Source organism: Sinocyclocheilus anshuiensis, unplaced genomic scaffold (assembly GCF_001515605.1).
Source record: "Sinocyclocheilus anshuiensis isolate Anshui unplaced genomic scaffold, SAMN03320099.WGS_v1.1 scaffold1432, whole genome shotgun sequence".
Lineage (NCBI taxonomy): Eukaryota > Metazoa > Chordata > Actinopteri > Cypriniformes > Cyprinidae > Sinocyclocheilus > Sinocyclocheilus anshuiensis.
In genome coordinates, this window is record NW_015546090.1 from 56,936 (window position 1) to 83,559 (window position 26,624).

Genomic DNA, 26,624 nt, shown 5'->3' on the forward strand with positions numbered 1-26,624 from the left:
ATATATATATACATATACATATATATACATATATACATATACACATACATATACAGTATATATACATACATATATATACATATATATTATAAAATACATGATTTAACTAAGTTAATTAATTAAATATGTATTTTATACTTCAAATTATATATCACACTAATATACATATGACATATGATGTGTTAATATAAAATAATAATATAAACATTTATAAAAGATAAATATAAATCTGTCTGTCTGTCTATCTATCTATCTATCTAAGTATGGGTCACCATACTTGGCCACATGTCACTTCACTTCACTATCTATCCAATAATAGACTACATAGAAGAATGACCATTTTTGCAAGTCACCACAATAATTTCAGCTGATATAAACATGTCTCTTGGCATGTAGACGAGTTGAATAGATTACTGAGCGTGGCTGGCAGTCAGAGTGCAGGATTCCGCTTTCATTAGCTCCTGAAGCCCTCTCCTCCACGATTGAAACCTTGACCCCAGCCTGCTACACTTAACCATGTTTTATTCTGCTGTAAAGACCTCTGTTTAGTGCAGGGGTCCATCCAGCATTGTAAAACACGGCTGAAGGAGGAAAAAAAGGAACGGGGACAGGGGTTAAGTTGACAAATCCCCCAGCTTTGAGCCTCGGCGGGCCGGTAATCTCTCTGGTAAGCAAAGAGCTCTCAGGTACCCCTTGTGTTATCAGCGCACGTCCACTTATGGTAGTCAAGACGGCCTCACTCTGTTGTCTTCTCTCTTGTAGCTGCTGTGGGCCAGTGACATGAGGGTCATTAGGTCCCCGCGCTTCAGTCAACAGGCCTGTGTTTGCCAGGCCACTTGTCCCGAGACACTTTATCTTTTGTCGCCAAATTTAGATGGCATTGTTGCCCCTCAACTTACATGAAATTGCTCTTTTGTGTGGAGCGCTGTAGATCAAGTGAAAGAGAGAGGGACAGAAAGACAGAATAATTAAAAACCTCAAACAGTTCAATCTGTCTAAAAAGATCTCTCTCTCTCTCTCTCTCTCTCTCTCTCTATATATATATATACACATACACACTCACATTATATATATATAATTAATTAATTTAAACCTTTGTACAAACATCTATAGTGTATGATAGATGATAGATAGATAGATATTTTTATAAATGTTTATGTTATTAATTATTTTATATTAACACATTATTTGCATATAATATAATATAATATAATATAAAAGATATTAATATTGTTTGAGCGGAGGCCCAAATTTGTCGATTTCAGTAAATAAATAAAATACATTTAGGCCTCTGTACAAACACCTATAGTATAAACCATATATATTTGGATTTTGTTTGCATTTCCATTGATATGCATCTGTGAGATGACGGCCTGTCTGTCACTACATCCTGGAACATCTCCAGGTAAATCAAAATTTCTTATCCCGCTGAGCACACGTGAGTCCATCCTGATACTCACAGGTCCCATAAAACAAGCTCACTCTGTGTTCTAGTGTTTGGTAGAAGTAGTTCAAAGTTTGCGGCCCGGTATCAACCTGCTGTGTTCTTTTGATCTGGTGTTTTACCATCTGTCTTATTTCCATTCAGTCATTGCCGTGGATGGCGGTTCGAACTCTCTTGTCCACCGGTTAATCATTTCTTCAGTACTATCTGTGCGCTTTGGCTTATCTATCTGTGTGTCACTTTATAACTGGTTGTTATCAATCTGTCTAACTCCACGTGATCTAGGCAAACCTATCAACCTCAGAAGTTTTGAATATTGTTGAGTAGGTGAGATATAACTGCAGGTTTAGTGCAGGTCATGGTGGTGGTGGTGGTGGGGGGCGGGTGTCAGGGGTGAGTGGTGTGTGTGAAAGTAAAGGGAGAGATGTCAGGCGGCCGCTTTCCTCAAAAACACCTCACTTTTCTTCATGGATGCTTATTGAGGAAGCTTCAAAGGTTTGAAAGAATGGAAATGTTGTATAGGATATAGTTGCTCAGGTGGATCACCTGATGGTGTTTTGGTTCTACAATGTCCACTAGTTTTGAGAGTGAACTGGGACAACGTGACTCCAGTAAAGACTTGGGTAAGTGGTTAACTTTGTTCTGTTTGCTCTGTTAAAAATTGCATTATTCATTAGTCCTCATTGTAATATTCAACAGACTTGAACAGAATATGAGCAGTCTGCGTCTAGTTGTTTATATACTGTAGCGCAAGATTATGGCCAGATGTGGAGAGCTGGCCTGTTGACGATTATTTTGTGTTTTCTGAACGTCTTTACTGGCTTTATCGCCGTCTTGGGTTATTAAGACTTTATTTTGTTTTTAAACCAGGATGCAGTGCGTTTTATAACCAGTGGAATGACATAAACAGCATTTTAGGATTTTTATTGCGCTGTTTTGTTACCGATAAGACGACTGAGGAGCGGAAAAGTAGCGGAATGTAGGCTATTAATGGTAATTTGTAACCATTTGAAAACTATTATAGTGGTAGTATAGCCTATTATTATAGAAAACATTTAATATTACATAATATAAATGGAAAATATTTAACATTACATAAATATATTTAGATTTTCATGAAATGTTTGAAATTATTATTGAAAGGCAATAATGTCGACGTGAAGGGAAGGAAACTAAAGACGTGTTTTAACCTGTATAACAATGTGTGTGGATTCGTGGTGATTTTCTTCCGTATGAATGTAAATATTGCGTCTATATGTGCCAGTTGTTTTCGTTATATGTTGCCGACGTTTGTTATCATATTACAGGTTTTGTCTAACGGGTTTTTATGATTTTATTACAGTGTATTATTACCATTATATCATCACACAACTCACATTTAGGCAATGTGCATTAAAAAGCATTTTATCGAGATATTCCTTAGCCTGCATCTTTTTCCCCCACAGTATTTGTAGAAATAATTTTACATGTAAACAAATTTAATATTAAAACTATAAAAGGACAAAATATTTTTGTATTTTCAAAATTAATTAATTTATAATATATATAAAATAGCCTAAAACAAATTACAAAACTATTTTCACTGTGCACCTTTAACACACAACACAAGGCATTTCCTAATTTTTTTTTGCTCTCTTTTTTCCATTAATTCAACTCTAAAATCCCATAGAGCATTTCAAGAGCATGTTGATGCCACAAAATAGACTACACTACAATTAAATCGCAAATAAATTTCAAACATCAATTTTAGAGCACATCTTGTGTAATTTTCTCGTGCTTCCCACCACCCTCCCTACTCAGAAATATTTTTCTAATACACACAAACACTTTGCCCTCCGGTATATCACCACATACCTCCCGGTGCTCCCGTTAACGGCGCTGCGTGTCTCGTAATGTTCAATTAGTTTAGTTTGTCGGCGTTTGAAGGCGAAGGCGCTGATTCTCTGGCTCGATTCTGATTGGACAAACGCGTGACGCCAACGCAGCGAACGCAGCGCTGATTGGCTGACGCGGTGTCGGTGCGGCGTAAACAAAGCAGCGAGGAGCCGTTTGAACTTCACAGATAGAGCGACGCAGAGCGCGCGGAGGAGGGGCTCGCGTGAAGTTCCTGACAGCACGCGCACTCCGGTTTAAAGAGCAGCATCTTAGTCGCTGCAAAGACCACCCTAATGAACTTACACCGCGTGTGAACAACTCCTAAAAGAAAGGCAGGCGTCTTGTAGGTGCACACACACACACACACACGGGATTTGTTTCGGACGTTTGGACGGTGTTTTTGAGAGTCTCTGGTGTTCCTCGCGCGCAGGCGGAGAGGCGCGTGCTCATCATCGGCTCAGCAGAGCTGTCATGCTGCCTAAAGTCGATTCAGAATCTCTGGGACTCGCTCGATCGCATGGGGAACAGGGGCATATGCCTAGAAATATGCAAGGTAAGCGGCATACGTGTCAGAGTAACGCTTTCATTCATGCACGCAATATCAAACCTCTCATTGTCAGATATTTTACACTCAGTGACCTTTTATGAACACCGCATGCCACAAATATAACTTGCACTCGTTCTGTCACTGAAATTTGAAGAATGAGAAAATAATTTACTACAAAATGGCTAAACAGAAGTTTAGGTTTGCAAACAAAATATTTGCGTTTACTTTTACTATAATTGACTCGTGCTTAAACATGCACTGGGTGGCCGCGTAAAGATAAATTAGGAAACAAAGTGCAATAGCAGAGCGTGAATTATTTTGAGCTGAGTGAACTCTTATAAACTCAACATGATCTGCATCACCTGCCAATGAATTTGGTCTTCGTATATACAACAGGAGGGGGAAACGAAACCACAATAATGACTATGACAGAGCGCAGATTTACGCCAAACATAAATCTGCTGGTCCAAAATAGTTAAGCCGACATGAGCTGCACTTTTTTAAATAAAGGTTCCAGTCAGTACAAAATTGTTTTATAAAACCATCTATGCATTGGATAAAATACGAAGAACTCAAAATAGGCTATAACTTTTTCATATCCAAAGAACCATAGAGCAACTCCGCGACAAATGGTTAGGCTACTGACAAGAATAGGTTCTTTTGTGATTTGTAAAAATTTTTTTTTTTTTTAAAGAACATACATTTACAGTCGTAGAAATCAAATTTTATCTCCACGCGTTGCGAGCATTTAAGTAACTATTATAATCGAGGAATATATTTAAACTGAAGGGAGAAGTAGGCTATAGAGAGATTCCAATTCATACACGAGAGAACTTCAGCTCGTGGAATGTTGTATAGTTTGGTACGAGCTTTTTTAAAAACAAGAATGTCTTTTTAAATTCAAATATTTCAATTTATGTGTATTCTAGCTATTTTACGCTGCTCGAGCACAAGTCAGAAAATAATTACAAGCCGTTATAAATAACGATTCTTTGTTTCAAATCAAGGAACGGCATTATTTAGTCAATTTTAAAATGTAAATAAAAAAAGAGAATTATCGACGAACTGAAAAACCTTCAGAAGTAATGCTTTTGGAATTATTCTACTACAACGATACAAAAAATGTGAGCATTTTTAAACACTTGTTGCGTTCTGTTAAAAAAAATAATAATTTTGCACAAATAATAGCCTAACTAATGGGAACATTAGAATAGTGAGTAGGCTAATAATAAACGAAAATCCGAACATGTTATATTTTATAGCTTAACGGTTTGCTTCACAAAAGATTTGTCTGTTTCTTTTTCCTATAGAATACAAATCCAATTCGAATGTCCCTTTTCTTCACATGCTGTTCCAAAATACCTCGTTTTAAGTAAAAGTTGATGGTTCTATTTAGAACTCTCAAACTGCATCACTTCATCAATGTTAATGCTACTTAAAAGACGAAGATGAAATAAAAAATATATATCATTTACAGAGAAAATATTTGTCCCAAATATAGGCTACAAAAGGCACATGCCACGGTGTACTCGTGTATTTACATGTTTTGCTTTTATTCGCCTCGTGGCTAAACGTTCCACTCCAGCGCGAGACAGCAGCCTCTCTCGCGCTCCCATACCAATTGAATATTAACCAGATCGAAACGGAAGTTTTGCCATGTCTGCGACCATCCTCCTCACCCGACTCGAAGCTTCGGCTATCTCCTAGAGACCCAGAACTGCATATACTTCCAGAAAATCCACTCTTAAGGCTAAGATTTTGTAAAGCTCACAACTGGTGATTCCTCGACTTTTGTTATAGACTTGTTTGCAAAACTGCAGGGCGTGCAGGCTACACGTATAAGGTATCGAAGAGACAGTTAACATAAACTATGTGTTTTACACGCTTAAAAATAAAGATTGTTGAATTGTTAATCAAAGAATCGTCCAGTAACCCTTTCGTTTGGTTTTGAGCTTCTGTATGGTTGTTCAGAGATTCAAACAGTTCTTGGTGTTTTAGGTTCTTCGGTTGAGTGTCACATTAAAAATATTCTCCTAAAACATCAGACTGCCAAACCATTTTTTGCCATAATTACAAAAACATCTAAAACTCTCTAATGTAAATTGTTACTCATATTTTGATTGTGATTTTCAGCCCCCCAGTTTAAAATGATGGACTACTCCTACGACGAAGACTTGGACGAAATGTGTCCAGTGTGCGGAGACAAGGTGTCCGGATATCACTACGGGTTACTGACCTGTGAGAGCTGTAAGGTGTGTAACATCAGATGTTTTTAACCTCTCAACTGGTGGGTCGTGACCTAAAATTGGGTCTCAGGTCTGTCCTGATGATTAGGCGAAAATGCAACTGTGCGACTAACTATATAATTATGGACTGTTAGAATAGAAAATAAATAGCATTTTCTGTTTTTAAAAGAAAGAAGAAAATGTTTTCCACACCTTTTGTCATTGACCTCAAAGGCTGTGCATCCACTCAAGTGGTATTTGGGAGAAAATTAATCCGCCAATTGGCAAAATGTATAGGTTACGTAATGTCATCCTTGAAAAACATATAATATTCTGATTTTAAGGCACTTAAGACACTTGACATCCAAAACCGTTTAAGAACAACTAATCTAATATGCTCCACTTTAAAACAAAAATTGTTTCATGTGCACTTATTTATTTTTTTATTTGTGGAGTTGTTTGTGACTGGCTGTGTGTTTAGTAAATGAAGAAATTACTGTTTTTGTCAATGTCCAATTGAAATCTAGTGGTGTGTTTATTTCCGGAAACCGGTTTTGGAGTTCAGTCACACATGATAGTTCGTAAACCAAATGGACAGTTTAGAAAATCCAGTGTCTTTGTCTCTCTCTCACACACACATACTGACTCACATTGTTTTTTTTCCCCCCAAAGGGTGTATATGGTGGTGGATTTTCTTCTTTAATTGTTAACAGATCTCTGCAGCACAACATGAGAAAATGATTTGACGTTTAAAACCGCCGTTTTGAGTTAGGAAGATATTTAAATATCAATATTATACTTTAAATGTCTTTTAAAATTCTGTTTTGCTATAGGCAACCAGTATTTGCTGTTTCTTATATATTTCATTTCAATTTTGACTAGTTTTAATGCTATAGTCTACATTCAAGGTTAAGCACTTTATGAACTCCATGTTACGGTTGTGTGTGTGTGTGTGTGTGTTATTTGAGTTCTGGCCAGTATTGATCCTTTTAGTTTTAAATGGGCCGGTCTCCCTACGGTGTTGATCAAGAATAAGTTAATACCATTCCTCGTTTGATTCTCTCCTGCCCTGAAAATGAATTCAGAACAGTTGCAGGTAGAATCTTGTAATCCTACGGCTGTAAATTATGGATATAATTTATTGGATTTTTTCAGTTGCTTTTTTGCCTCTGCTGTATGAATAATAGGATCAGAGAAGTTCAACGAGAATTTATTTGGAAGAAATTTTGATATTTGTACGCCCCTGTTTGGATGTTCAATTAAAAAACAGAACAACATTTGTTAAAAGTAAACTCCAACTTTCAGACCAAATGACTCCAAATCCAACTTTGATGGCTTGCAGAGCCTCTGGTCATAATTACTTTTAGAGGAGCTCACAGAAACACGTAAAACATGTAGTATTAGTATGTCACAATGCTAAAAGCGGATCTTTATATTAGCGAGGATATCAAGCGGGTCACCTAAAGTGATCGCGTCGGTATTTCGTCCACTCTCTAGTCGGCTTCTCACATTTTTCAATCTGTTTCTTTCCAGCCTGCGTTTCTGTTTGTTCATGTCAAGTGTGCGTGTGGGTGCACATGTCAGTTTTTGTGTGGGTGTGTGTGTTTATCCAAGTGAGCGTCGACTGCTGAGGGAGCGTTTCTCTGCCCGTGGCTCTACTTTTATATGTGTCTACTTGTGTGGCAGTGTGTGTAACACCTCTTTTTTTTCTGTGTGAATGGATACAAGTGTTTGTTTTTTTTGAACGTGTGTGTGGGTTGTCTGTGGCTGAATAGCACATTAACAAACACCGGAGGTCAAAAGTTTGACATCTTCATTCACCTCACTCTGCAGGGCTTCTTCAAGCGCACGGTGCAGAACAACAAGCGCTACACATGTATAGAGAACCAGAGCTGTCAAATAGACAAGACCCAGCGGAAACGCTGCCCCTACTGTCGCTTCCAGAAGTGCCTCACTGTCGGCATGAAACTGGAGGGTAAGAAGTCTTTTTAGTTCATCTGTGCATTTCTTCCTGTAACTGAACACAGCTTTAGCTCTTTAAAGAGCAATTCTGTTATCGTTTACGCACCTGAATATCATTACAAACCCGTAGGACTTTCATTCCTCTGAGGAACACAAAAGGAGACGTTTTGAAGAATGTTCAAGCTGCTCTTTTCCATGCAATAAAAGTGAACAACATCTGTCAAAAAAGTAGAAAATGTTAGAAACGGATTGAAATAAAAGTCATTATTTACTTTTTAGAGCTTGACAGCTTTTGTCCCTATTGTATGGAAACGCGCAGCGTGAACATTCTTCAAAACGTCTCTTTTTAGGTTCCACAGAAAAGAAGTGAAACAACACAAAAACAATATTTTTGAATTGTGAACTATCTCTTCAAATCCCATCTAAGAATTCTACACGCTTACTGCATGATTCTTTCCTCTTAGTATGTAGATCTACGACTGTTAATTGTTTAACTGCTGGAGGGCAGAATTTCTAGCGGTGTCGTTTTATAACTAGCTGGCTTTGATTTGCTGCCGCATGCTACCAACAGGATACGAGGCCCTCCAGCGCCCTGTCAGACCCGTCCAAAGAGATGAGCGCTCGCTAATACTCCCCACAGGCTTATTCTGATAGATCGTACTCCCAAGGAAAGCTGCAGAGATGGAAAATGTTAACCAAAATGGTGTTTTGAATACAAACCACAGCAGTAAGTTTCATGCATATTGCTTGAAAACAGAATTACTGCTAAAGAAATTATGGTTATTCGTATGAAACAAAGGTGTGCAATTTTGTCATAAAACTTATCACAATTTTTAAGAATTTGATGTTGTTTAATAGATTTGAAATAAAAATAAATAAATAAATACATAATGTAAAGCTGGCTTATTATTCAATGGTCCCAAACCCCATGAATTTTAGTGATGGACCTGCAATCCATCACTTATTTTTGCATTACATTGATGGCAACTTATAAAAATAAATAAATAATAATAATAACTGTATAGCTTACTTATTAGTCAGGGCACCAGGGTCCCATACATTTTAATGATGAATCTGCAATCCATTATTTATGACATAATTTTGTCATAACATTGGTGGCAATTTTAATAAAAAAGACATAATAATAATAATAATAATAATATAGATGATCTATTAGTCAAAAGTTCCAGGCCCCATGAATTTTAATGATGAACATGCAACCCATCACTTATGATATCATTTTGTCATAAAGTTAAGGATAATTTAAAGAATTTGAAGTTGTTTTTAATATTTTTTTATATGTAAAAAAAAACAATATAAAAATTATAATAGTGAAGGACCTACATTAGTGATGGATTGCAGATTTAATTTTATCATAAAAATTCATGACTTCATTTTATCATAAAATGTATGCCAATTTTAGGAATTTATAGAAATTTAAGATTTTAACTTTTTATTTTATTTTTATAATAGTAGTAGTAGTAGTCATAATAATAATATATACTTTACCTATTTGTTGCGGGTCCCAGGTCCCATGAATTGTAGTGATGGACCTATCGGAAATAAATGCTTCAGTTTAAATCTTTTTTTGTGTATTATCAGAAGCTTTCAGCAAACAGATTTGAGCGCAACACTCACCATAATTGAACAAGTAGCAAAACAAAACATCCATATCGGTGTGACACAGACAAGTGGCCTTCCATGTCTCCATGGAAGCTCTATTATCAATACAGATAAGGAAAGCCTGCTGTTTTAAAGTTCTGGAAAAAGCACAGGAGAGCATGTTGTCTTTCCAAGGAAGCCTGTAATTATCTTCTTTTATACAGTACATTAGTGGCTCAGTTACAGATTAAGAAAAAGAATCCAATCTTTTTTTTTACCTCTGTATAATTAGTACGGCGTTGAGGAAGTGAAAAGGAAGCTACATAGACCAGCCCCGTGCATTTATTCATTCCATTCGAGTCCAATGTTGTGCACAGCGGAGCGTAAAATAGTTTAGATTTCATCAAACGTCTGTTATCCATATTAAGGACCTTGATGAATCTGACGATCTGGCACAGATCTTCCGTGGATATTCAAAACATGTTCCACACTTTGCATTGCGCACTTTGTCATTTTTGGGGGCTGATACGCGTTTGCCGTCTCCCGGCCGCTGGCGGTGGCGGCAGCAAGCTGTCCCATTACTTATGCATAGGTATCATAGCTATTCATGTGTGCGCATGGAACGGCGCGCCTTCAGAGTAGAGCTCCGGCAGACATGACAAACTGTGTGTCAGGAGCCGGCCAGGGGAGGCATTCATATGCCTGTGATAGGACAGGGATTCTCAGCCAAGCAACGCTTAATATTCCTGTATATTAAACACACATAAATCAGACAATAAGCAGCACTCGAATCTGCCCAGACGGGCCCCGTTTACACAGACGCAGAACACGCACAAACAAACAACATCTATGGACGGCCAATTCAAGTAAATTAGATCAGGCAACTGCTTTTATTACCGAGGCAATTGCTTTCCTCAAGCCATTTGAGTAACTCACAAATTGGTTTTATAAGTCATGTACACACACAGACACAGGCTACAAACACATACAGAATAGATACACAGTTTACAAGGGAAAAAAGGACTGTGTTCAGAATAGAATACTAGCCTACTACACACTGAATGCTAGACAATAAATACGGTATACTAGCTACTATTTAAAAAAATCTGAGTAAGTGAAACAGTATGCATTATTCCAAAATAAACATTTCCAAAATCACGTTTAATAACGTAAATGAAAGTTTGTTTTGCATTTTTATAAATTTTTTTGTATGCACTTTCGGCAACCCAATCAAAAAATATTTAAAATTTTTTACTGATATTATTTCAAGCTCATTCGTCACACTAGGAATCGAAAGTTGAGGGCATTGCATTATGGGATATACAGTATGCTATTCTGTGTAGTGTGCTTTTTTGTAAATGTAGTAATTAATTTTATGTATACAGAAAATGTAAACTGTGCAAGTATGCATACTATTTAGTGCAAAAATAGTAGAAGTAGTATGGTAGCTTGCTATTTGAAACATAGCCAGAAATGCACTGAAGGTAATTCTATGTATTCAGAAAATTTGCATAGTATGCATACTACAGTATATACTGCAACAGTAATAAGTGTAGGATTGGTAGTATACCATTTCAAATAAAAACAAGAAATGCACAAAATGTCATTCTATGCATACAGGAAATTTGCATACTGTATATGGTATACGCATGCATACTATATACAGCAACAATAGTAGTAGTATGCTATTTCAAACGGCCTTAAGTGCACATAAGGTTATGCATAGAAAAAATTTGCATACTGTGCATTCTATATACTGCAACAATAGTAGTAATCCTGAAAATGTACATACTGTACATGGTATGCATACTATATACTTCATCAATATTAGGATAAGTTTGGTAGTGTGAGATTCTGAATACACCCAGAAATACACACACAATGCAAATGTAGTAGGCGATTCTTTGCATACAGACAAATTGCATACTATGCCTAAGTATACATACTGTATACTACAACCAGTGTGTACTAAAACAATACTACTACTAACACAGCCAGAAATGCACATACAAAACCCCTCATCTTATGCCAAAAAATCTGTATGACATGCATGTAAATAACCTTGTTTAATTAGACGCTGTGAGAAAAAAAATCTTATCAGAAGACAAAAAGGAAGAGGGGGATGGTGTCAGACAGAGTGTGTAAGCGTGCATGCGCACGGATGGGGGCATGCATTCATGATCTAAGTTGCACGTCTAATTGTGATTTCCCATAAGGGCCAACTATTAGTTTCCATCTCATTAATTACCCTGTTGCTCAGGAATCATTAATAGTTAAACTTACCACAGTTTTTCTGATTGGATAAATTTTTAACAACCACATTAAGAGCCAAAAACACACACACACACACAACATCTCCCACTAAGTTGCTCAGGAATCATTTTTGACTGTTACGAGAGCTGTCAGCGGGATCGCTGTGGTAACACTTTGCCTCCCTCTCTCGCCGGATCAATCAGATCATACACGTAGTGACAACCACACACACACAAACACTCACCGCTGTGACAAGGACCATTAAAATCACTCCCAAGGCAGCTGTTGGACCGAGGGTTTTCTTTTAATTGTTTTATTTTTTTTAAGATCTACCATTTGTGAGATATTAGGGCCTAACGAGCGGCGGTCAACACGAACGCGTCTACAAACGCATGCTCTATGCATATGCTGCTGTGTGTTTAACGCGCTGCTGGAACCTCCAGCCATCCACCTGCCGACAACGTGGAGCATAAAAAAGAAATAATTAAGCATAAATAATTAATATGGGACCCAGCAGACGAAAGTGGAGTCTACGGCCCTGTGGCGGGGATCAGAGTCACTTCCGGACAATGGCACTCTCTTCATTTATTTGCCATAATGATGATCTCGTCCGCTTGACTTTGTCTTGCTTCAGTTTAATATTGAATCATTAGCACCGTTTCTCTCTAAATTGTGTCCTCTGGCTCGATTATACTGAGTTTGCTCTAGGTCTGCCTTTGAAAATAACAGGGCACATGGGTAGCAACACAAACTAACACCACTGAATGTAAAATTCACACATGAAATTTACACTAATTGCTTGTAGCAAATAAATAACCGGCCTATAAAAGTGTGTGGCCAGTCTTCTCTGCTGTGGTGTATATCAATTGAAACTGTGTACCAAACTTCAAAAAGAGTCTATTTCACTATTTAAAGGTGAAGTGTGTGAAGTTTTTGATATTAAAATACTTTTGTTTTTGTATACTTAAAGTAACTATAAGAAATTTGTCAGTTACTCCTTTGAAATGTATAAACATTCTGGTGCAAACATTCTATCTATCTATCTATCTATCTGGCCAAAATGCCTATTTTCAAGTCTTTGTCAAGTTTCTCTTGATACAACTGATTTTCTTGATACAATTGACAGTTAATAGTTATTAAAATTTTACTTCTTTAAATTTAAATTTGAATTCCAATTCTGCATCCTGTTTACTACCTAAATTCAAACTCAACTGAAATACAGGAATATCATGTTTTTAAATGTTATTCTCAATTCTGTTCTGAATAACCCACAACCTGCAGGGAAAAAGTCCTTACTTCTGCAATTCTGTTCGGTGACACTAGTGACACAGAAATTACACACTTCATCTATTATTTTAGTTAAAAAAAATAAAAAAAAAAGTCAATTCTGTGATTTCCTCATGAACTGATACCCGACTAATTTTGTGTTTTGCCTTTTATAAGCTGTGAGGGCCGATCGAATGAGAGGAGGTCGCAACAAGTTCGGCCCCATGTACAAACGAGACCGGGCACTCAAGCAACAGAAAAAAGCCTTGATCCGGGCCAACGGACTCAAGCTGGAGGCAATGACGCAAGTCATGCAAACCGTCCCAGCGGACCTCACCATTACCTCTGCCATTCAGAACATCCATTCAGCCTCCAAGGGGCTTCCACTGAGCCACCACCATCATCACCACCACCATCACCACCCCCACAGCTCCTCCAGCGCAGGCCTGCCACCTGCAGACTTTGACCGCAGTCCCTTCGTCACCTCTCCGGTCAGCATGGCTATGCCGCCGCACGCCGGAGGACTGCAGGGCTACCAGGCGTATGGCCACTTCCAGAGCCGCACCATCAAGTCAGAGTATCCCGACCCCTACACAAGCTCGCCGGAGTCCCTCATGGGCTACCCGTATGTAGAAGCCTACGCGGGCGGGTCGCCGCCCACCTTCCCTCACCTGGTGGTGGAGCTGCTCAAGTGCGAGCCGGACGAGCCACAGGTGCAAGCGAAGATCCTAGCGTACCTCCAGCAGGAGCAGGCCAGCCGAGGCAAGCACGAGAAACTCAACACTTTTGGCCTCATGTGCAAGATGGCTGACCAGACACTGTTCTCCATTGTAGAATGGGCCAGGAGCAGCATCTTCTTCCGGGAACTGAAGGTACGTGATGCTTTCATTGGTTTGGTGTTGGGTGGTCAAAACGTCAAGTGATCTAAAAGCATTTTACATTGAGTTGGGAATCAGTTGGGATGTCTGTTGGCCTACAATTCAGTATAATTCTCAGAAAATAAAGAATGAAGGTGTTTTACGAATAGTACTGAAAATATACTGACCCTCAGCCCATCCGTGATGTGCATGAGTTTGTTTCTTCACTTTCTTCATCAGAACAGATTTGGAGAAATTCAGCATTACATCACTTGCTCACCAATGGATGCTCTGCAGTGAATGGGTGCCGTCAGAATGAGAGTCCAAACAGCTGATAAAAACATCCCAGTAATCCACACGACTCCAGTCAAAAAAGCAAAAAGCAAAAAGCTGCACATTTGTAAGAAGCAGAGAATCCATTGGTGGGCAAGTGAAAGGGATACTCCACCCCAAAATGAAAATGTTGTCATTGATCCCATCCCCCCATTGTCGTTCCAAACACGTAAAAGCTTTTTTCGTCTTCGGAACACAATTTAAGATATTTTGGATGAAAACCAGGAGGCTTGTAACTGTCCCATTGACTGCCAAGTAAATAACACTGTCAAGGTCCAGAAAAATATGAAAGACATCGTCAGAATAGTCCATCTGCCATCAGTGGTTCAATCTGAATTTTTATGAAGCGACGAGAAAACTTTTTGTACGCAAAGAAAACAAAAATAATGACTTTATTCAACAATTCGTCTCCTCCACGTCACCACTGAAAGCAAACTGCGTATACTGTTCTACTTGTATGTGTCAGCCGCACCACACATATACGTTTTTTACGTTTATTTACACTTTGATTTGAACAAAAACGGCATATCCGTGTGGTGCGGCTGACACAGAACAGCATACGCAGTTTGCGTTCAGTGGATACTCTCCAAAATGGCGCTACGGTGACGCGGAGGAGACGAATTGTTGAATAAAGTCGTTATTTTTGTTTTGTTTGCGTACAAAAAGTATTCTCGTCGCTTCATGAAATTCAGATTGAACCACTGATGGCAGATGGACTATTCTGACGATGTCTTTCATACTTTTCTGGGCCTTGACAGTGTAATTTACTTGGCAGTCAATGGGACAGTCACAAGCCTCCTGGTTTTCATCCAAAATATCTTAAATTGTGTTCCGAAGACGAACGAAGCTTTTACAGGTTTGGAACGACATGGGGGTAAGTGATTAATGACAAAATATTCATTTTGGGGGTGGAGTAAACCTTGAACTAATGCTAAATTTCTCCAAATCTGATCCGATGAAGAAACAAGCATATCTAAGATCTTGGATGGCCTGAGGGTGAGTACATTCCTATGCTTTAACAACGGGTGGATCCTGATTGGATGCCAATAGAAAAAAGTGATTCCAACAATGTAGTTCTTCTGTTTTGTCATAATTATAGTTGTAGTGTGGACTTCGCTATTCTCATAGAATTAGAACAATTATTAAAACTATAGTTTAAATTGGTGTGAACGGGCTTTTACTCATCAAGTACAATTAGAATAACAGAATAACGTGATGTTTTGATGAATCTCACCTATAATGTTTCCCAGCATACTCAACACTACAGTACACTAGTCGAACTATTAATATGAATGAGACAAATGTTGCCATTTGACTGGACAGTTAATTAGTTCACAGTTTTCCATAAATAATGACAGAGTCTCAAGGCTATATGTGAGGCCTTTTGTTCGGGACGGCCTGAAAAATACATTATGTATTTGTGTGAGTATTTCAAATGATGTATTGACACACAGTGATCTATAATTGACGGTTTACTACACCAGCCGAAGAGACCAGTCAGGTGTCATTCATTTTTTATTTTCGCTTGTTTTAACTTTTTTTTTCCACAATACACATCTGTCTGACAGAAATATTGATGGGATTGGGAAGACTGTGAGGGTTTTAGTAACTCGTGCATGTCTGCCTCTGTGAAAGATTTTGGTTGTGAGCATGCTGTATTTTACCCGCCCGTGACATGTTTTGATATGCCACTGGGAAATCTGACAGCACCCAATACAAATCATTCATTTTGTGCTGTTAGAGCTACAGGCACCTTATTGTTTTCCTCTCATCACGTTCAATAGCTCATGAGTTGTACTAGAATTCATTTATACTGAGGATTGACCTACAGTATATATCTGGATATATATCTCATAGTATATATCTCTATTTTGATATCTGGATATGTTTTTTCTACGTATTTTGCTGGTCAGAAATTAATTATAATTCAGTTTTCATGTCTTTGTTATAAAGCTGAATGTTACGCTTTTCCCTGTGCTCTTACTTATAGAGCTTTATTATCTGTTCTCGCGCTCTTTAGCTCAAGCATTGTATTCCCACTTTTGTGTGGATTAGCATTTGTGTATGGCTAATTGCTGTCTGTATCATTTACCTTTAATTGTGTTTGCACTTCACCTTTCGCCGTGGTGGAGTAGTTTCCCCTTGATGTTATGACTACTTTCTCGCCCCGGCTAATTGTTTACACAATAGTTGTTAATAGAGGCAAGGGTGTAGCCGTCGAATTTGACATTAGCAGTCGTAGCATGGTGTTGAAGTTGTAATTAGTGCAGCTCTCATGTGCGCTCGCTAAATCATACATTGAAGCACTAACGGAAAAACCACAAACAAAAAAGGTAGCACTAGAAAGTCTGAACCCACTCCTGACTCTAATTAGCAAATACTCGGCTATTGTTACCCACGGAGCTTTGTGATGCTGATGGAGGTTTATCCCACGTAACATTGTGGTTTTAACAAGCTTCATCTATCGAGAGCTCAAGACAAGAGCTATATATATATTCAGGTTTAATGGCATAGAAATGCATTAAATGCTGCCGATGTTGCCGTGAAAGGCCTCTCCTCACATTTATTCATATTTCTTAGAATTTAGTGGACTAACATGCTAATAATTGAAATCTACAGTTTCATTAGCAGTGCTACGCTAGCAGTTTAGTATGTTTATATAGCGGCACCTGTGTAAACAACCACTGCTAGCATATGCTAGCATACACACCTGCTTGTAGAGAGCTCATAGATGTATAGTATGTAACCCAAAATCACCTTAGACATCAATTAATGCTTTATCTACTAGATTAATGCGAAAAAAATCATTTGCGAATGTTTTGCGAGCGAGCTAATGACAAAGCGGTGGGGAGCATATAATAAACACAGGAAATACAAGTGAATATAAGGCTTGTCTGGGAGGGTGGTGAGTTGGCTATAAATATATCTACATTTACAGCGCTATTATTAGCCTCGTAAGAACAAAAGCATTTCTCTCGTAATAGAGCTGGGTGTGAAACGTCTGCCAAATGTTTAAAGATTTAGTTTCCATAAGTTAGACTTCAGTTACAGCTCTCATAAATATTTGGTCATGATGGGATCTCTGAAGAGAGCTCACTATTGTGTTCAGACTCATGAAAAAACGAGAGGAACATTCCGATGGCCATTTCTCACATTTGGGCGACGGTGAAGCTGTAAAATTTGGGAAAAGAGGAAGACGTGAAAAAATAACTTGGCTACCAATCGACCCCAGACATGACATATTTTGCAGCAAAAAAACTGTTTTAAGATACTTTTAACCCTATTAACCCTTTTAACCATTTAAATTAAAACAGTTTATTGGACCTTCAGGCAAAATATTTAAAACATCTAAAAAGTTTTTTAATTTTTTTTTATCATATTTAATAGGGATGGGCGATATGGGCTTAAAAATATATAATGATATTTCTGGTATTTATTACGATAACGATATCAATGACGATAATTCAGGGAATCCTGTTTCTTTTAAGAAATGTATTATCTTTCCTATTTTTACCCAAAATAGGGTGAGCATTAACCTCCTGAGACCCTGCATCCTCATATGAGGACATTAATGAATTTCTCTGAGACTATACATGCCACAGTTTTAAGTCTGGATGTCCTGTACAGAGCACATTCAGGGCTTTTCAGAGATACTAAATGTTTGGATGTTTCACTATGACCACCCCCTCTCCTTGGTCTTCAAAAATGTCTGATATTAATTTAGTGACACTCTTATGGAAATATGATAATATTTTGTAATTGTCATTTAAATCGGACACATTTTTAAACTGTGTCATAAATCAACATCTCAGGAAAATGTTATGGGGTTCAAATCAAAATATAAATTTCTGTTACGAAAAAGAATGTTGATTTCATACATGTCCTCATATGAGGACACCGGGAAATGTATTGGTGATTTAAAAAAAAATCAATTGTTTTTGCCGATGCATGTTCATTCATGTCTTTTTTTTTTTTTTAAAGAAATTGAGTCCCTGGTGTCCTCTACCAAGGACGTAGCATAACTTGTGAATGAAATATAATAAAAAAAAAAAAATGTTGTTTACATTTTTTTTAATGCTCTAAACAATGTAATGACATCAACAAATACAAAATGTTTTCCTAAAATGTTTTGCCGGGTCTTAAGATACGGTGGCCGAGAGAGCTCAACGCGAAATACTACTGACGATGCTCCAGGAAGGTATCCAGTTATCTGAATAAAACGCACAACGGAGGTAGAGACATTTTAGCTACTGTAGTACATTTATTCAGACCGATTTTTTGTGCACTGTACAGCCCTAACCAAACCAGTTACAGCTCGAGCTCCTCATTTAGCGATATAGGCTACTCCTCAATTTCACGTCCGCTTTCTGTGATGTCGCTCCGCACTGTCGCACACAGAAATATGTCAGCAACTAGACTTTATCGTTATTATCGCAGGAAGACTAATTCTTATCGTGGGAAGAATTTTTACCGGTATATCGCAAACGATAAGATATCGCCCATCCCTAGATCAGGCTTTTATGGCTCATACAGTATGATATAGAAGTTTATGAAAAAAATAGATGAAATTTTGGTAGCTTGTCATGTAGATTTTTATAACAGTATAGCAGACTACTTGCATATAAATATCAGTATCATTATATATTATCTACCAGTAATATGTCTTAGTAAGATGATTTTTAAATGCTTTGTTTCATTATCAAAGCTCTGTAGTTTTTTATTTAAGGATAAAACATATAATGCAATGCAGTGATGATGTACTATGATCAGAAAAGATTTCACAGAAAAATACACATGAACCATGACCTGAAGGAGGAAAAAAACTATCGATCTAAGAGCAATCAATAGGATTTTGTTAGCAGTTTTGATCATTTAGAGACCCTAGAAATTTGCATATAAAAATTTGACAAACAGTAGGCTTCACAGGGTTAATGAAAACAATGGCTTGTAAAATTGTCAAAACTGCTATTGTAGTCCCCCAGATTGCTGGCTAATAAAAACAATGTCATACAGAAGCTAATATAATTATAGTCTAATTATGTTGATAATTTAGAGAGCATATAAATTAGTGTATCAAATATGATACAGTAGACTTTATAGGGTTAATAAACAAAAAGGCTTTGTAAAACTGCATCAAAATTGCTATTGTAGCCTCCCAGTTAGCTGACTAATAAAAACAAAGTTGAATTGAAGCTACATTCATTATGAATTAACTATGCTGATCATTTAGAATCCTTAGAAATTTGTGTTCTAAATGATATAGTAGGCATTATATGGTTAATGAATAAAATCCCCTGTAAAACTAAATCAAAATAGTTATTTTATCCTCCCAGATAGCTTGCTAATAAAAAAACAATGTTGAACAGAAGCTAAATTAACTATGAATTAACTATGCTGATAATTTAGAATCCTTAGAAAGGCATATACTAAATATGATACAGTAGGCTTTATAGGGTTAATGAATGAAATCGCCTGTAAAACTAAATCGCAATTTTATCTTCCCTGATAGCTTGCTAATGAAAACAATGCTGTACAGAAGCTAGCTAGTTATTCATTGCTTGTTGTACAAATGCTAAAATGCTTGCCGTATGCATCATACCGTGCGTGTGTGTGTGTGTGTGTTTGAAGGTGCGTGCCAGCAGCATCCTCGTCGTCTGGCTGGTTTGTCATGCTTAGGGTGGGAGTCATGTTTAGCGGGTGGGGGGAAACAGATGCAGGCTTCCCAGTGTTTGCACTGACAATATGATCTGGTATGAGGCCCGTGTGCGTGCTTGTCCTCCCCTGGCTCTGTCGTTAGCTGCCCGACCCATAACATGGAGAGTGATTCACATCCATAGAGAGATCACCTTTTCATTGTGGACGGCGGGCTATTGTTGAACGGATAGGATGCGTGCACTTGGCTTTTCCTCAGCACACAATGGCATTAAAACGCACAGATTCACCACAGGCTTAATCGTTCTAGTGAGGATTCCTGGAGCTTTTCTGTCCCTGACACAATGTACTTGGGTAAACGTAATCACCGCTGATATTGTGCCACAAATATACTGTCTTAAATTTAGTCCTCCGAGCTGATAAAAGTCAACCGTGCAAAACTTACAATACCCTGACATGTGGCGCCAATATTTATTTTTATTCTTTCACGGCTGCTCAGGGACTGTTAGCCACTTTTTTTTTTGCTCTCTCCCTCGTTTTTCTCTCTCTCTCAACAGTGAATTGAATGACAATACCAGGCATGCCATTAAGTAAAGCAGCACTGTATTAGGGCCTTGTTCTCCAACCTGCACCCAGCTGTGAGACTCGTGCTTATTGAAAAAGCAGCTGTGAGGAGAGAGAGGACAGGAGATAGGGGACGGTCTGTGGCTGCCCGTCACTCCCTGTGGCACTTTCAGTGTTACAGTGTCTAGAGCAGTGGTCGCCAACCCGTCGATCGCGATCGACTGGTAGATCTTTATCACTGTCCCAGTAGATTCCGAAAAAAAACAGTAAAATAAGTACAAAAATGCATTACATTTATGGGCTTATATTAATGTATCACTGAAGGGTACTGTCTTGAGAAAAGTTTCGATGGCAATGGCATTTTCTCCGTATAGGGCAACTCTGCTTTGTTTACAGCGGTAAACAAGGAAACGCTATAGCGCGGTCGGTTCATAAGCAGTGTTGCCAAGTCCGGGGTTTTCCCGCAGAATTGGGCTACTTTAACACTGTTGCCATGGGTTGTTGTTCATGTCCGCGGGTTGAAGTGACCCCAATAACGTGATATTTAGTCCCTGGAATGTGAATTTTACTTGAAGATCCCCGCCGAAAAACGTGTATTTTACCCCCGGAATGCGATTTTAACAGGGGAACCCCCCTCGAAACCCAATTGGACTAATTTTATTGCAAAAACCTGGCAACCCTGTTCATAGGCGCCACCTGCTGTCAGAGAGTGCGTCTCATTCAGACCTGCTGTTTTTGTTTCGTGCAGATGTTTTATGTAGCAAATAAATAAATAACACCTAAAGTCAGACCATTCTGTTTTTGTTTTAAATCCTGAAATTAATCTAAATCAAATCAAAAACAACTGCCCGTGCAGATCATGATTAAAATGCAGTGGTTGCCTCTAATTTCAAATGGCTAGATATTTTTGTTTAAAGCCAGTTTGTTTGTTATAAAGCAAATAGCCAATAAATACATTTGCTTAAAAATCAGTATCAGTATCAGAATCCAATTTGCTAGTTAAAAAAAGAAAGAAAGAAAAGAAAATCTGAATTCTGAATCAGCTATGATCGGCGCATCACTAATTAAAATACTAAGTAAAAGGCCTCAAATTTGAAGTACAATCTGGGATGTCTTTTTCTATCAATTCTTCAATAGGTAGATCTTGTCTTTCATAAAGGCCGAGGCCAGGGATCTTGGGCCTAAAAAGGTTGGTGACCACTGGTCTAGAGGGTCACCATTCATTCACGCTATGTGTGACGCCACTTGGAATTTTGTATGCATTATTTTTTTTATTCGTATGTTTAATTATGGAATGTATAATTATATAAAATTTTACAAAATTGTGTATTGTCTAATATAATATATTTATATAATTTTATGAAAAAAAATTATTTCAACTCTGAGCTTCTAAACTTCATAGTAAAACCTATTTAAATATAATTATTTTTCCAAGTATTTCATGCTTTCAGAAAATTCCCATACTGTGTTTAGTACATACTATATTCTGCCAAAATAGTAGGAGTAGGAGACTCTGTTATTATTATTATTATTATTTTGCAGTGGCCTCGAAAAGTGTTTGGACAATTAAATCACACTTTAAAAAAAACTATGAATTTCATTGCATTAAATGAAAAAAAAATATATAACCAAAAATATCAAAACAAGTGGCATCTGCAAGCAAATAATTAAAAAAAAAATTCAGTTTTCGGTCAGGTTTCTTTATGTGAATATTTTTGCATGAAAAGTGCTTGCACTCTTTTTCTTTAAAATAAATGCATCTTGGTTTGATTTTTTTGTTAAATAATGCAATGACATTTCTGCATTTTTAAGTGTGACCTACACTACCATTTAAAAGTTTGTGGTCAGTAAGATTTTTTTTTTTTGAAAGAAAAACTTTCAAACTACTTTTATTCCACAAAAATGCATTAAAATATTCAAAAGTGAATTTATAATATTACCAAAAAAAAAAATCTACTTCAAACAAATGCTGTTGATTTGAACTTTCTATTCATCAGAGAATCCTAAAAAAAATCATCATCATCAGTTTCCACAAAAATAAGCAGCAAAACTGTTTTCAACATTGATAATAATAAGAAGAAATGCTTCTTTTGCGAATCAGATCAGTATATTAGAATGATTTCTGAAGGATCATGTGACACTGAAGACTGGAGTAATGATGCTGAAAATTCAGCTTTGCATCACAGGAATCAATTATATTTAAAAAATATACTTAAATAGAAATCACTTATTTTAAATCCTAATAATATTTCACAAAATGACCATTTTTACAGTATTTCTGATTAAATAAATGGAGCCTTCTTTCAAAAACATGTAGTGTAAGTGTCCAAACACCATTGCTGTATTCATTTCATATTGAATATTTTCACCCTCCATTAATATTTTTATGCTCCGCAACACTTTTTCTCATCCTTTTCCGTTTTTGTTAATCCGCCAGTCCAATTTCACAGGTTCAGGTCAGAGACTGTAATTTCCGTAGCCGCTGCATCTGCAGAAATTAATAAGGCGTTGCGGTCGTGATCTGTGAACTTGCGCACGATTTATATCACCCCCCACCCCAGCTTCATCTCCACATATACAACCCAGACGGGCCGCAGCGTCTCCTGCCCTCCCCGTGACTCGCAGACGGCCTGAGGTCAAGCCAGCGCCCCTCCTGACAAACAGCCTCGCTCCCGAGTGAGCCGAGATTTGTAACCGTGTCCCTGGTCCGCCGAATTTGAATTATTCCGGCCCGAGCCTGGCGTCGCTTTACATCGGCGTGTGGCGTGGGGGGTTATTGTCACGAGGGGCGAGGGGAAAGGGGGGCCGAACGAGCCCCAGAAGCGGCACCAAGGGCAGGGGTGCGTGGTGAAGGACAGGTGGGGGAAACAGGTGGGAGGTTAATGGCCCCTGGACCGGATCCACCAGCCTCTCAGACTTGATATATGGGCTTTGGGCCTAGTGCAGGCGTAGGCTTTCAAAGATATATTATTTCATTTGAGACGCAGCATTCTGGTCCCTGCATTTGTCCACTGATAGATGATATCCACTGGCTGGATTGGAGATAGCGTGTGAGTTTTCGTAAGGTTTGCTCCTGTACATATTTCCTCTCTGGCTATTCTCCCGTCGCTCTTTTTTCCTGCTATTTCAGTGGTAACAATGTCTGTTTGATCAGAAGAGATGGGCAGCAGGAGAACATCCACAAAGGCCTCTTTTCATTCATAAATAATGCACAATTGGACAAAAACTCCGTCTTGTCATGAATTCTGGAAGAATGCGGTGTTTTGGCACTTCATAAATATTGCAGCGCAGAAGTTCAGGTTTTTGCCCCCTGAAGATGCCAGGAAAATTAATAATAACGCCAACGTTCAAGGTGGATCACGGGTAGGTGGACGTGAAGAGATGAATGTAAACATTTATTAATTTATACACGTTTAATCATTACAATGGTTATAATTACAAACTCATTATTTGAGTCCGTCAATCAATAGTTGCACATTCATGCGATTTACTTCAGCAGCAGATGCTGGACAAGAACCGTCTGCGTAGACAGGAAGAGACAGTCTGACGTTTGAAGTGGCCAATCACTGATGAAGCCCATTTCTGCCTCAGAGTTAAAGAATATAAAGGTGAATGTGACTTCAGATTTTATTTGAAACATTTTCTATTTATTACTTTGATGCAAAAACAGACCTAAAAGTAGCAAAAATAGCATTCAAAAGGGCTGATTATTTTTTATAATTGTTTATTTTTTATTTATTTAGTTAATTAATTTATTATTTATTAGAATTTATTTATTATGATGTAATTTATTTTATTTGTATTATTTATCCTTACTGAATAAAAATATTAATTTCTTTCAAAGAGAGAGAGAGAGATACGGTTTCACTCAAATATGCAAAAATTTGTATTTATTTATTTATTTATTTTTTAAATAAATATATATTTTTATTCAGTAAGGATAAATTATAAATGAAAAGTTGACTTTACTAAGCAAAAACTGACCTATAAGTAACAAAAATAGCATCCAAAAATGCTGAATATTTTTTATTATTTATTTATTATTTACACAGTTAATTTACTATTTATTAGTTTATTTATTATGATGTAGTTAATTTATTTAATGTATTATTTATTAAATTTTTATTTCATATTAATTTCTTATAAAAGAGAGAGAGAGAGAGAGAGATACTGTTTCACTCAAATATGCATGCATTTGTAAAGAAATTCATATTTTTAATTAGTAAGGATAATTTATGAATGAAAAGATGCATTTATTATTTATTACTTTAAACAAAAAACTAGCATAAAGAAAATAGCATATCAAAAGTTCTGGATATTTCTCAAAAATCTAAGAAAAAGAGCAAAAAATACTGTTCTGTTCAAAGATAAACTATTGTTTAAAAGTTTAAGGTCAGTAAGTTATTGTTTTGTGGTACTAAATGTTTTTTTAGTAAGGATTAATTAAATTGATCAAAAGTGACAACAGTGACATTAATAATGTAACAAAAAATCTAATTCTAATAAATCCTGTTCTTTTGAACTTTCTATTTAATGTATTACATGCAGCACTAGTGTTTTCAACACTGATAAATAAATATAAATGATGATGATAATATGAAGAAATTTCTTGAGCATCAAATCAGTATATTAGAATGATTTCTGAAGGATCATGTGACACTGAAGACTGGAGTAATGATGCTGAAAATTCAAGAATTAATTAAAACAGTTATTTTAAATGCCAATCATATTTCACAATATTACTGTTTTTAGTGTATTTTAAATCGAATATGACACTTATTTCAAAATCATTAAATCTGTTTATGAAGGGTAGTGTATCTCGTTTACTGACTTAAAAATCATTTAAAACAAAAATATGTATGCTGTGCCGAGATTTTATGACGTTTCGCAAATATTTCCTATAGTTCTTCTTCAAAAGTGCTCATTGTAGCAGTCTGGTACCTTGTAAACATGACTGATATATGCTCATGCTGACTCCCTAAAGCTGCGTATAAATCAGCCAATCAGATCGCAGCTCTTAAAACACGGCATCCACAGCTCTCTTTCACGGGGCATTGCATACAGAGCTTCCTATATGGCAGCTGAGGTCAGCTTCGCTCTTTCTTTCTCCCTGAAAAATGCGTCCTGCACCCTCAAGGCCTAACTGGGCGAAGGAAGGAAGTGCGTACACTTGTTAAAAGGAGAGATTTAGGGTCCGAACTCCCCTCAGGGCCTGTGGGAGACTCAAGGGAGGGGTTTGGAGCGGACGGAGAAGAGTCTGTTCATCCACTTGTTGCTTTGATGAGGGATAAAAGCCTGTCATGAACTTCTAGGTCCTGCCCAGGAGCTGATGGACTCGTACCGCTGCTTCCATTCCTCGGAAATGGGGAAAAAAGACAGAAATATGTTCACTTTTCTTTATCTTTGGCATTTGTAAGCACTTTGCACTCCGGAAAGGGACAAATGTTTGATATTATCTTGTGTCGATTAAGGTAAAAGCCTTTTTTATTGGCCGCACTGGATGCTTGGTTAACACCAGGATGTAGAGTGAAGCCCCAAAACACCCCAATCAGACCGAGCCGACGGCAGACAAACTGCTCCGAAGAGGCTGATTTAAGCTAACAAATCAACTCAATCAACATTTTCACCCCTTATGTACTAGTCGAAAAGTAAAAACGGCTGCACATTTGCACTCATGACAGTAAATAGTTGCTTTATACCAAAATAGCGTCTCGTACAAGAGCCTTAATATCAGCCTTGCATTTAAACGGCACAATATCAACATTCATGAGATGTCGCTTTAAAAAGTGCTTTGATTTAGTAGATGGAATTGCTATAAATCACCATTTAAAAAAAAACAAACAAAAAAAACACTTTTATTTTACAAAATATATATGTAATTATATGATATTTAAATATGTGAAATAGTTGTAATAATTGATTAAATTTATATTGTGATATTGTGTTTCTTTTAATATATGATACTGAATATTATATTAATCTTATATTACTTAATTATATATTCACTCAAAAATATACACTCACGTTTAAAAATATAAACTGTG

General features: G+C 37.2%; 1 protein-coding gene across 4 annotated transcripts in view; it reads left to right on the forward strand.

Moving 5' to 3' along the window:
• The first annotated feature begins 1,804 nt into the window (after nucleotides 1-1,804).
• The window catches only part of LOC107700097 (nuclear receptor subfamily 5 group A member 2-like), a 53,156-nt gene continuing 28,336 nt past the window's right edge, over nucleotides 1,805-26,624 (forward strand). Inside the window, exons 1-4 of one of the 4 annotated variants that reach the window (XM_016501618.1) lie at nucleotides 1,805-2,067; nucleotides 6,000-6,118; nucleotides 7,925-8,066; nucleotides 13,352-14,046. In XM_016501618.1, coding sequence (XP_016357104.1) covers nucleotides 2,013-2,067; nucleotides 6,000-6,118; nucleotides 7,925-8,066; nucleotides 13,352-14,046 — 1,011 coding nt within the window. In that variant the 5' untranslated portion in view covers nucleotides 1,805-2,012. Of the gene's footprint in view, nucleotides 2,068-3,443; nucleotides 3,873-5,999; nucleotides 6,119-7,924; nucleotides 8,067-13,351; nucleotides 14,047-26,624 lie in introns of those variants that run through there. The other 3 variants (XM_016501617.1, XM_016501619.1, XM_016501620.1) reach the window with 3 other exon arrangements.